Below are 13,261 nucleotides of genomic sequence, written 5' to 3' on the forward strand. Positions count from 1 at the left end.
CCAGGGGAGTAGGACAAAGTGAAGCATGCATGGAAACCTGGGAAAGGCCATCGGGAAAGACGGAGAATTTCAGATAAACAAGGAATCCCTTCCCAGTATAAGTGTGTCCCACTTGATCTGCTAAATCTGCCAGCCCAAAGCCAGGAGGAGAAGGTGTGACATCCCTCTCAGCCTTTCCACAGTGGTGCTGTAAAGGCCAGGGAAGCCTGTGGGCCTGTACTACTTGTGAGCCCCCAACCAGTTCCCCAGCTGGGACTACTGTTGAGGCTGGACTGGCCCTTGTGGTTCTTACTGTCACAGGAAGTGCCTCAGCAAAACCCATCAGAGGATTTTTGAAGAACGAGCTTTCTTATAGGTCCTGGGGAGACACTGGCCTCAGGGCCACTCGGCCACACAGTGTGGTCTCAGGTAGAGAGAGGGAGGGGGCGAGGACATAGGGCCAGCCTTTCCTCGGGTGGGATAACTAGGGTTTCATGGGTTCACTGTTTATCGGATGATTTAAAACCCAAGAGCAAGAATCAGGGTGAGGGAGGAGAAGTGGGGTCTCTCAGGCGGTCAGTGATCTAGGTAACCTGGGATCTGCCGAAGGGGAGCTCCATGGGTGCAGTGGCCTGGCTCTGGGTGGTCTGCTAGTAGCTGTGTCATACTGCTGGGTCCACAGAGGTCTGTGTTATGGCTGCCTTAGCAATCAAGGGCTTCATGTCTGGCACACACTACAAGGGAGTCTCAAGGAGCCTCAGGAGAAACAGAGTCAGCCCCAGCACCATTAACATAGCCGTTATTCTAGAGTACTGAACACTGGAAGGGTCCCAAAGAGATTTCTAACTTGGAGAAGGAGGGTGAAGTGTTTTATGGACTCTAGCAGGAAGGGATTGGTTAGAATTCCCCTAAACTTAGCAGGAAGAGGGCAGCCCCAGTCCAGCCAGTTTCAGAAATGAGAGCAGGCCATTGTTCTTGACTGTCAGCAGCTCTTTCAGGCAGTCTGGACTTTATCAGGAGGGATGAAAGGAGCAAGAGCTAAAGTCACATGGAGGAGGGGCTGGAGGCACACTGCAGGGGCAAGGATGTGGGGGAGGCCATGGTGGGTAGGTCTCAAATCCTTGAGAGTGTCTCATGCCATGCTGAGGTTTGGGGGAATTGTTTGGCATTGTGCAGGTGACCTCTGGCCTTGGCAAGGGCCACTTGTGCAGGGAGGAGATGGATGGCTGTTGAGCACAGAGGAAGGACACAGAGACAGTGGGGATGTGTCTTTTTCATTGTGTTCTGAAGGGGAGGAGGAAATGGGATGCAAGCTAGAGGGTGGCTTGAGGGAGATTCTAGAACATGGTCCTGTTGTCACCAGATGATTCTCGAGAGGTAGAGGGGAGAAACTGAAAAGGCAGGAGAGAGGAGACCTTTGTGAGCTCTGGTTCTTGTGAGGGCTGAGGTGGGCCCTGGGGCACAGACAAGAGGCTGATGCTCCTCATGCCCTTTACTCTGTGTTTCCTCTGCTATGTGGTGGGGCAGTAATAGACCTTCGTGAGACTCATGAGGCTAAGGGATGTGAAGGACCGCTGCGTGGGTCACGGGGAGCTGTGTCTGTTATTATTATTTCTTTTTAAAAGAAATTATGGATCTGGTACTGCAGGGACTCAGGGACCACCCTGCCCTGCTCTACTAATTGTCCTTCCTTCCTGGGGGTTCCAAGGGAGCCACATAGAAGAGCAGAATGGGGACCTGAGATCCTGTTGACAGTTTTTTATGTGGCTCCCAGTGATGGTCGTACCGGGGCTGTTCCTTCCTCCATTACCTGCTTCCCTGCAATGGCCAGGCCTTCCATGGGAGCCTGACTCACTTTACCAGGACTGCTGTACAGACTGTGATGAATTTAAAGAGAATGGTTGGTTTGCCTCAAGGGTTCAGGCTTCGAGAGTTTAGGGCAAGAAAGCCATTGGGAAGGTAGAACAAGGGTCTTTGTCCTAACGAATGACCTGGGTCTGGACCAGCCGGGTGAGGGTGGCTCCTGTCAGCGGTGGGACCAGGATGGGGGGTCAGGGTGGGCCCCGTGGCCTGCTGTGGCAAGAGGAGCCGACCTTTCCCATCCCACTGCTGGGCTGCTACAAAGCCTTTAGGAAGGTGGAGTCATGCTGCAATAAGTTCTTCCCATTGTTTGTTTGTTTGTTTGTTTGTTGTGGGTTCTTGGCTTTTTGAGCTGAGCAAAGCCTGCCTTGGCCCAAGGTCTGTAGGCTCCTGTGTGTGTGTGTGTGTGTGTGTGTGTGTGTGTGTGTGTGGAAGGTTTCTGCCTTCTAAGGTGTCCCTGAAGACGTGAGGCCTCCCCTGTGCCCTGCTCACTCACTGCTCCCGCAGACTGTCCTCACAGGCCCAGTGTCTCTGCTGACTTTAAGAAACCTGCTGCGCGCAGTACTGGGGCCCCGGCCCCGCCCCCTGATCATGGGGAGGTGGGGCTGGTGGCCTTGGGCTGCTTGTGGCTACAGGTTAAAATATCGACTTGTCCCTGCTGAGTTCTTCTGTCTGCTCGTCCTGCCTATAAATCCTGTGGAGAAGTCTTTACCAGCACCTGGGTGGACTATCAAGGATGACACGAGAAGCCATAAAAATTACATCTGTAATATATGGACAAGTATATACATTCTATTAAATAAAACAAGCCAGGATCTAGAACCTTGACTAAAAAAATAGCGTGCACTAGTTTGTGTGTATGTTTGTGTACATTGGAAAGATACACACTAGATTTAGTGTTAGTTATTGGGAGGGGCAGTAAAATTGTTGATTTAAATTTCCATATTTATACCTTTTTTGTGTTTTCTAACTTGTATTTCTTATGAACACATTAGTTTTTTTTTTATTTTATTTTATTTTTTTATTTATTTGACAGAGAGATCACAAGTAGGCAGAGAGGCAGGCAGAGAGAGAGGAGGAAGCAGGCTCCCTGCGGAGTAGAGAGCCCGATGTGGGGCTCAATCCCAGGACCCTGAGATCATGATCTGAGCCAAAGGCAGCGGCTTAATCCACTGAGCCACCCAGGCACCCCTGAACACATTAGTTTTGTATTAAAAAACAATCAGGCGATTTTTATTTTGGAGTAGAATAGGTGCATAGTGGCGGTCGTATGTCAGGTTGGACACAGCAGTAAAATGAGATGGTCCCACAGCCTGGCTGAACATGAGAACACGAATGTCGGGCCGAAGAAACCAGACATGAATAAATGAGAGCATGACTTTACTGATCTAAATTGCCAAGTAATCAGACACGATTGTTTAGGACTACGCTCCTAGGCACTCCTGTTTTTTGGGTTTTTTTTTTTTTTTTTTAATTTCTTTTCAGCATAACAGTATTCATTGTTTTTGCTAGGCACGCCTGTTTAGGACTACACTCACAGTTGGTAACACTAAGGAAGAAATGAAACAGCAGCTGAGGAGTGGTTCTCTCCAGTTTGGACAGCCGTCACTTGTGATAAGGAGTAGGCGCTGTTATTGGACAGGGGCTCAGAGAGTTTGGGAAGCTGTAGTCTGCCTCTTGACCTTATTCCATAAATAATTCATGAATATTTTTTACTGACATCCAAATCATGTACCATAAAATTCTCCCCTTCAAAATGTATAATTCAGGAGAACAGAAATACATGTTCATACAAAGACTTGCATGCAAATGTTCATAGCAGTATTATTTGTAATAGCCAACAAGTAAAAAAAAGTTCAAATGTCCGTCACCTAATGAAGCGGCAAACAAAATGTGGTCTATTCATACAGTGGAATATAGTTCACTCATATATGAAACTTTGTTCCTATATATACAGCTCTGTGCTCTCCTACTTTGTGCTCCTACTGTCATACAAATTGCATATTTAGTTATTGTGTACCCATATGTAGTGATTTGTCATTATTGAGTTATGCAGTTGTCTTTGAATTAGATGAGAGAAAAAAGTTACTAATAAAAATGCATTTATGCTGCTTTTTATATTTGCCTATGTAGTTACCTTTACTCATGCTCTTTATTTCTTTATGTGGATGCAAACTACTATCTGGGTCCTTTCCTTCAGCTTGAAGGGCGTTTTTTCTGTAGGGCAGGTGTGCTATTGGCAAATTCTCCTGGTTTTTGTTCACTTGCAAATCTATTACTCTGCTCCTTCCAGAACTCTTGGCTGGCAGTCTTATTCTTTAAGCACTTTGAGTATGTCATCCTGCTGCCTCTGGCCTCCATGGTTTCTGATGAGAAAGAAGCTGTTAATCTTTTTGAGGAGCCCCAGCCCATGAAGAGTGACTCCTCCCTGCTTTTAAGATTCTCTGTGTTTGGGGCGCCTGGGTGGCTCAGTGGGTTAAGCCGCTGCCTTCGGCTCAGGTCATGATCTCGAGTCCTGGGATCGAGTCCTGCATCGGGCTCTCTGCTCAGCAGCGAGCCTGCTTCCCTCTCTCTCTGCCTGCCTCTCTGTCTGCTTGTGATCTCTCTCTGTCAAATAAATAAATAAAAAAATCTTTAGTGTTTGACTGTTTGATTATGGTGTGTCTTGGTGTGGACTTCTAAATTTATTCTACTTGGAATTTGTTGAGCTTCTTGACTATGGAAATTTTTCTGATCATGTTTGGAAAGGTTTGGCCCCTTCTGTCTTCAGATATTCTTTTGGACCCCTTTCCTCTCCCTTATCCCTTTCTAAGACTCCTGTTATGCAAATATTGGCTTGCTTGATGACGTCCCACAGGCCTCTGAGGATTTGTTCTTTTTTCTTCATCCTGTTTCTTTCTGTTCTTCAGATTGGATAATCCGTGTTGATTTATCTTTCCATTCAGTGGTTTCTTATTCTCCCTGCTCAGATCAGCTGTTGTACTCCTTGAGGGAATTTTACAGTTTGGCTGTTCAGTTTTACAACTACAAAATTTCTATTTGGTTCTTTTAAAACGTTTTTATCTCTTTATTGATATTCTCTAATTGGTTAGACTTCCTTTTCATACTTTCTTTGGTTCTTCAGGCATGGTTCCTTAAGTTCTTTGTACATATTTGTCTGGTTAGTCCAGTGTCTGGGCTGCATCAGGATATTTTTTTATTAATTGCTTTCTTCCCTGTGCATAGGTCATAGTATCATGTTTTCTTGCATGTCTCCTATTTTTTGTTGAAAACTGGACATTTAAAATTCTATAACGTGGGGCGCCTGGTTAGCTCAGTTGGTTAAATGTCCAACTCTTGGTTTCATGATCTCAGGATCCTGGGATTGAGCCCCACATTGGCCTCTCTGCTCAGTGGAGAGCCTACTTCTCCCTCTTCCTCTGCCTGCTGCTCCCCCTACTTGATCTCTCCCTCTCTCTCTCTCTGTGTATGTCAAATAAATAAAATCTTTTTAAAAATTTCATGATGTGACAACTCTGGAAATTAGATTCTCCCCTCTGCTCAAGGTTTCTTAGTGACTTTAATGAGTGACTTCTTTAGTTTGTATTCTGTGTTATACAGGGCACTGAAGTCTCTGCTCATGGTCAGGTAACGCTTGGCTAGAGATCTCCTTGAATGCCCTATGTGGAACTGCTGAACCTCCCTGTGTTTGCCTGGAGGCTCTGTGTGCTTGTTGGGGCACATCTTCAGCACAGAGCCTGGGAGGGGACAGCTCTGCCTCAGCCCTCACTTTCTGCTCCCACAGAGCCTCCAGAGCAGCTGGAGGATAGAGCTTCAGGCCTTTTCAGCTATTTCCTGAGCAGATGCCCAGCTCAGTAGGAGTGGCCTTCTAGATTCCCAGGAAGTTTTAGAAACTGCAGAATTTTCACAGACATCTCATTCCCCAGCTTTTCCTTTTAGGCTTTTTGGTTGGTCTATTATTTACCCCCGCTATTACCCACTACCCCAGGCAGCTGTGGAGTGCCTGTGATTGTTTTCAAGAAATGTCCCCTAGGGAGGAGGCTTTTTACACTGAGTAAATTATGAGTCCAGTGAAATGCAGATAGTTTGTAAGTGGCAGTTTGTAGCGAACCACCTGCTAGGTCAAAGAAGGACAAGTTTTTGAGAATGAGACTTTGAAAGATCTTGAGCCCATTCTGTTCTCTCCGGGCTGTTGGTTTTAAGGCTGCTGCAGAACCAGAGAGCAGGAGTGGGACTGAGGCACAGTGAAAACATCATGAAAACCCATGTTGCTGTTCTTGCGAAATATTCAGCATTTTTTCTTGAATAGATACTCCTTGCATTGCTGCAAGCCTTTGATTAGTTCCCAGAGTCCTGAAAAAGTGGATTTTGACAGTTTTTGCTAGCTCCTCTTTTATGGAGGAGAGAATTTTTAGTTCCCTATATCACCAGTTTTGCTGACTCTAATTTGTAAATATTTAGTGCTGTCTTCTATAATGTGTTTTTTTTTCTCCTCAAACATATGCATATTGAATTAAAAAAAAAAACTTTAAATTGGGGTTGTAGGAGACCATGTGGAGCAGTCGCTGAGTGAGGGGCTGCTGGACAGAAGGGCTTGAGGGCTTACCGGGCATCTGCCCCAGAGGGATCAGGAACTCTACGGAACAGTCCCTGTTGCTTTGTGTCTCCCAGGTTACGGCTGCCAGGGGCTCAGTTCTGCTCACATGGATGGGACAGAGACCCGGCAGCGTCGGCCAGAGGAGCTGGTTCTGCCACACACCCTCGGTCCTGGAAGACTCCCTGCAGCCTCAGAAGATGGACCTCTGAGTGTGCCTGAGAGCCAAAGGGCAGGCTCTAAACCACTGGTGACTGAGCTCAGCAGGGAGACTGCCTTATCCATTGGCCTTCAGGTGATAGTCCCCTTCGTGTTTGCTGGACTAGGACTCTCCGGGGCTGGTGTACTTTTGAACTATTTCCAGGTAAGAGGGAACTAAATGGTAATAGTGCTGTTGGTGGCATTGTTGAATGTCATCCCTAAAGTTGAGTCCAGCTTGAGGGACAAGGGGCAGGGCCTTCTCTTCTCAAATACCATTTTTCTACAAATTTCACAGAGTTCTTTTAGTTACTGGTGATGGAGACTAAATTTAACCCAGGTTAAGCTTAAAAGAGACAATTTATTGGCCCCCATAATTGGAATATCTAAAGGGTCATGCCGCTTTTCTAACAGCACACGGGAGAAGAATGAGGCACAAGCACGTCAGCTGTAAGAGAGAGAGACCCAGGGATGACAGCTGGAAGGACTGTCATCCCAAACAACTCCTCAGTCCTCACTTATTAGATACAAGATAGCAACAAAGGAGAAGAAAAGGTTATATGATAGCCATATGTCTAGTAGGTCAACAAGAAGGAATGTGAGTCATACATGATGGTCACAAGTGTTAGGGGTAAAAGGAAGTAAAGACGAGGAGTGAGGGTGTCTGGGCTAGCAGCACTTAAAGGGATTGCCTTAACAGAAGGCTTCCTCTGAGCCAGGGAGACCACTAAAAAGGGAAGCAGGTGGCCTTCCACCCTGAGCAAGCCTGGCATCCCCAGCTGCTCGGCGTCAAGGACGCCGGCATCAAGGCCACCAGAGGCCTGCTACTGGTACCTGTTTTTCTCAAGGTCATCTTTAAGCACGCCTGCGTCACCAGTACAACTCCTCATTAGTTAAAGTTATATTTTAAGCAGTATATTATTCTGAGGGATGGTTACAGAGTTAGATTTTAGCCTCTGCACGATCCAGGTGCTTAAATGATATCATTATGCTGGCTTTTTCTCTGTCACTCAACTATGTTTTATTTTCAGGCAGAATTCTGTACCTAGAGGTGAGGATGGCCCTTGGCAGTTAATCCTTGGTATATGTGTTATTAGAAAAAAGAGAGACTTCTTTGTCAATGTCCACATCGGTCTCTGAACATTGATTCTGTCAGGTGTCCACTCCTGGTCCAGTCACTGTTCCCTGAGGGAGGATATTCTCTGCTTGGCTAGCCTGACTCTCGAGTATTAATAACTCTTTGAAGGAGGCGGGGCCCTTTGGTTTGCAACCCTACTGGAATGCCACATAGTGGGGAACTGGGAGTCACCCATCAGACAAAAGAGTTACCAATGTGCCATGCCTTGCCTGTTCTACTACTGTCAGAGCCCTTTGTCAGTCCTCCCTGAAAAAGCATTATCCCAAAGAATATTCTAAGTAATGACTGGTCAGATCTCTCCTACCAGCGGAGAACAAGGATCGTCTAGAGTGGGGCAGGCTGGGAGAAGCAGGGCTGCCCTGTCTGACAGCTCCCAGCCTGTGCCTCACTCAGTGCTCCAGGGGCTCTGTGAAGGGGTGGTGGTGGTGGAGGGGTCTCTGTGTCTGGGAACTTGGGCCCTGCCCCTCACTCATTTGAGTGCCAGTTCTGCCATGTAGCTGTAAGGCTGGTGGTTTAAAATTATTTTTAAACCAACACTAAAATCAGATTTCATGTAAAAGTCTGAATTTCTATTTTCTCTTGAAAACCTGGCAACTCTTCACAACGTTGGATCCATATTCTCTTAGGGCTGCAGTCAGTGGTTGCTGTCCCCTCTAGGTGGCCAGATTCTCTGGTTTGCCACAATGCCTACCACTCCCGCTTATTACCCCATCCTACTTCACTCCATGATCTGCCTGGCCCTGCCTCAGTCTGCGCTTCTCAAAGACCCTTCCAATACCCAGCTGTCTGGTTTTTCATAACATCACAACACCAGTGACCAGCTCCACTCCGAAGAGCCACCTAGAACTTGTCAGGCCCCAGGATGAGCTTCTCTTAAACTGGAGTCCCTATCCCAGTTGGATTCAGCCCCATTCCCCATGGTTTGTCTCTCTCTGATCTCTAGACCCCTCGGCTCTCTCCTTTCTCCCAGTGACCTGGTGCCCTCTGGCCCTACATCTTTCTTTAATCCATGGTCAGTTAGCATTGCTGTCACCTCTGGAGCACCTCAGTGCCTGGCTTCCATAACCTGGAGATTTCCTCTTCACCCCACTCCTGCCTCCTGCCACTGCCTCGTCACTGCCTTCCTTACTTTGGGTCCTCCTCCCGACAGTTCATGCTATATTCCAGCGATATTCAGAGTCTGTTTTATCGAGGGTACCTACCAATGTGATGTCACTGAGCGTGTATCCCACACACTCAAATGCACACACACTTCACACATACATATTTATAGATCCGTTTATAGACACCAGCTGCCTGTACATACACACATTGGTTCAGAAGGTGTACAGACACACACACATAAATTTATAAATTACATATGGAGAGGCAGTATCGTAGTGAATTGAACTGCTTAAGAACCCAGACTCAGGAGCTATACTCTAACTGGATTTGAGTCCAACCTTTGTCGCTTACACAAGTTGCTCTTTGTTCCCTGTTTGCTCTTCTGTAAATTAGAGTTGACCCCACAAGGTTGTTGAGAGGACTGTGAAGTGCTGGTCACAGTGCCGGGCATGAGAAAGCACCCAGTGAAGGTTAACTGCTGTTGTTGCTGTTGTCACTGATAATCTGTCACATGCAGTTTTGGGCCAGTTTTCAAGAACTTACATACAATTGCAACTCAAGAGGATACAGATTAGGCAGAAATATCCATTCTGGAGTTTCTTTCACGTATTCATTAGACCCACATGAGGGTCATGGCCCAATTGCCGTGTCAGGGGGACCTCCATGATGCAGATCTGAATTTTAGAATCCATGTTGATTAACTGTGGAATAAAATACAGACTCCACAAAAATAAAATACAGATCTCCACAGATCCAGGCATCCTTGGTTCGTTCCCCTTGGCTGAATCAGTTAGGATGGTTTCAGCCACAAATACCAGAAAGCGCACCTAGAATGGATTAAATAAGAAGGAAATATGTCATGTCCCAAAATGGAATTTCCAAGATAGGGTAATTCTGGGTTTGCGAAGTGTTATCATCACCAGCCAACGATGCCTCCAAGGAACCAGAACCTTTGCAAGTTCCTGCCAGATAGCACCCAAAGTTGGCTTTGTCTTACAGCCAGCCACATCACATTCAGAGGGAGAAGAATGGGTTATGTGTTCTGGTTCCTCCTCCTATTCACAGGGAACCGTTCCTAGGTGCTCCCAGCAGAATTCCCCAACTTCTTATTGGCAGATTTGAGGCACAGCCACTTTGGCACCAAAAATTGGCAAAGGGAATGGAATGGCCTTGATTGGTTTGTTCTGCTTGAAGTGAGAAGTGTAGGTCCCCTGCCCTGTGGGGAGGAGGATGGGCTCCTGTGTACATTTGGCTTCTGTGGGGAAGGCTGGAAAGGGGCAGTCGTGCCACGCTGGCTCAGGGCGGCTGAGCCTCCAGTCCTGCAGCTCTGTGGTGCTGGCTTTAGTCTCAGCTGCATGGTAGCCTCCAACCTCACTGAGACTGTCCCCTCCCTGTGCCTGCCCTCCCACCAACCCCAGGTGAAAAGGCCTCCCATCATCCTTCCTGCCCTGTTTCACATAGGCAGTCTTTTATGGAGCCTTTCCTCAGGCGCTGGCCCCCCTGACATATCAGCTTTACAGACGATGGGATATTTGCCATTTCCTTTTATCTTGTACATTAATCTGGTGTCTCCTTGATTTAAATGTGAACTCCCTGAGAATAGAGGCTACACTTTTTTAAATTTTCTTTTTGTAGAAAAAGTAAAATATCCCTGTGGTTCAGGGTTCAAAAGTTTCACCAGTGTGAGACTAGGCTCCCCAGTCTGCATGGAGGGAACCAGTGGGCCCCAGTTGGCTACGTTTTCTCCTAAAAATGAACAAGTGTCTATATCTGTTCATCTGTGTTGTGCCCGAGTTTTCACGTCTGAGAGACCACCAAGGAGCCAACACCGATGTAATCACATGAGGGTTTATTTGACAAGCTTAAGCTTGGGCCCAAGTATACTCGACACAGCGGAGTAGGGACTTGGACCCCGAACCAGATTACAGTCAGAGATTTTAAAGGCAGAGTAGGGGTGGACTCAGCGGTGGGTGAGGACAAAGGGGGTGTTCAGAAGGGCTATCAGGGTAAAGAAGACTGTCAGGATATTGGAGGCCTGGTTATTATCAAGCCAAGGTCGTTTTTCCCTCTAATGAGGCACTAACATGAAGCCGGTTGGTAGTTTCCTGGTGGAATGTCACATTCCTCCTATCAAGTGGCCTTGTTAGTGAGATTTTGCATTGGGATATTTGTAAACTGAGGGAGACTCCTGTTTTGCAGGATTGTGATTTCTACAAGTTAACTATTCACATATACTATCGAGGGGAGGGGAGCAGGTGGGGGGGGTGCAAGGTACCAGCTTTTGCTTTGTCAAGATGGCTGTACTTATGTCAGGGCTAGACTCGCGGTGGTTACAGCCTTGTTTTTCCTGGTCTCCACAATCTGCTTCTGTATATTTTTCTCTTTTTTCAAGTTGTAGCATATACAGACTGTTGAGTATCTTGCTTTTTACTCTGTACAGTATTCTCTGTACAGTATATTCACTACAAAATATATTCCCTTTACAATATTCTTTATAGGTATATTGAGTTTACTTTTTTAAATGGTTATTTAGTGTTCCATTATACAAATATACCAGAATTTATTTAGCCATTTCCCTTCTGATGTACTTTTCAATTTAATTTAATAGTTTGGTAGGGCTACCATAACAGAGTACCCCAGACTAGGTGACTGAAATGTTAGAGACTTCTTTTCTCACATTTCTGGAGACTGGAAGTCCAAAATCAAGGTGCCCTCAGGATTGGTTTCTCTCAAGGCCCCTCTCCTTAGTGTGCAGGTGGCCACCTTCTCCCTGTGACCTCACATGGTCATCCCTCTATGCATATCTGCATTCAAATTGTCCTTTTCTTGTAAGGACACCAGTCATACTGGATTAAGGCCCACCCTTACGACCTTATTTTAATGTAATACCTTTTTAAAGGCCCAATTTGTTGGTACCAAACGCAGTGATATTCTGAAGTATGGGCTGCAGCGGGGGCGGGAAGGGGGAGGTGTAGAACTTCAGTTTGGGGGAGGGGACACAATTCTGTTCATAACAACAACTGAAAATGGTGTTACTAACAAAAGCTGCAATGAATCATCTGGACATTTCCTACACACCTGAGTAAATGAGTAGGATAAATTGTTGAAAGTAGAAGTTGCTGGATCAAAAGGTGCATGCATTTGTGACTTGGACAGATATCCCCAAATCACTTGCCCTGGGGGTGGCACCCGATCAACAAAACTAGAAGCTGGTTCTCTGAAAGAATTAATAAGATCAATAAACCTTTGGCCAGACTTATCCAAAAGAAGAGAGAAAGGACCCAAATCAATAGAATCATGAATGAAAGGGAAGATAGAAATAGAAACAAACAATAAACAAGGAAATAGAAACAATCATCAGAAATAGAAACAATAAACAATAAACAAGGGAATAGAAACAATCATCAGAAATTATTACCAGCAGCTATATGCCAACAAATTAAGCAACATGGAAGAAATGGATGCCTTCCTGGAAACTTATCAACTACCAAGACAATCTGAATAGAACAGTAACCAGCAAGGAAATTGAAGCAGTCATCAAAAACCTCCCAAAACACGAGACCAGTGCCAGATGGCTTCCCAGGGGAATTCTACCAAATACTTAAAGAAGAAATTATATCTATTCTATTGAAGCTGTTCCAAAAAATAGAGATGGAAGGAAAAGTTCCAAACTCATTCTGTGAGGCCAGCATTACCGTGAGTCCCAGACCAGGCAAAGACCCCATCAAAAAGGAGAATTTCAGACCAATATCCCTGATGAAAATGGATGCAAAAATTCTCACAAAAATACTAAGCAATAGGATCCAACCGTACATTAAAGGATTATTCACCACAACCGAGTGGGATTTATTCCTAGGGTGCAAGTTTCAAAATCCACAAATCAATCAACGTGATAGAGCACATTAATAAAAGAAAAGGCAAGAACCATATGATATTCTCAATTGATGCAGAAAAAGCATTTGACAAAATACAGCATCTTTTCCTGAATAAAACTCTTCAGAGTATAGGGATACAGGGAACATTGCTCAATATTCCTTCACCACCAAAAGAAAAATCCCTGTTTCCCAGCACTTGGCACCATGGTTTATTATCAAATCCTTTGATCTTTAATAATCCGATAGATGGAAAATTGCATTGCATTGTACACTGTTTTAGTTTCTGTTACTATGTAACACATCATCGTAAAATCTAGCAGCTTAAAGTGGCACTCACGTATTACCTTATGGGTGCTGTGGCCAAGAATCCACAGGATTTCCTGCTTCCAGTCCTCTCAGGAGGCAGCAGTCGAGATTCTAGACCATGACCATGGCATCTTCCCAATGCGCTCACATGGTTGTGGGAGGGTTTTAGCTCCTGGCAGGTTGTTGGATGCAGGGTCTCAGTTCCTC

General features: G+C 45.7%; 1 protein-coding gene across 7 annotated transcripts in view; it reads left to right on the forward strand.

Moving 5' to 3' along the window:
* The window catches only part of SLC41A3 (solute carrier family 41 member 3), a 140,782-nt gene that overhangs the window by 4,706 nt on the left and 122,815 nt on the right, over nt 1-13,261 (forward strand). For 6 of the 7 annotated variants that reach the window (XM_045992284.1, XM_045992288.1, XM_045992289.1 and 3 more), the window contains exon 3: nt 6,511-6,797. The exons of the other annotated variant lie outside the window; for it this stretch is intronic. In XM_045992284.1, coding sequence (XP_045848240.1) covers nt 6,543-6,797 — 255 coding nt within the window. In that variant the 5' untranslated portion in view covers nt 6,511-6,542. The remainder of the gene's footprint in view (nt 1-6,510; nt 6,798-13,261) is intronic. 7 annotated transcript variants of the gene reach the window in all.

This window comes from Meles meles, chromosome 20 (genome assembly GCF_922984935.1).
Source record: "Meles meles chromosome 20, mMelMel3.1 paternal haplotype, whole genome shotgun sequence".
Classification (NCBI taxonomy): domain Eukaryota; kingdom Metazoa; phylum Chordata; class Mammalia; order Carnivora; family Mustelidae; genus Meles; species Meles meles.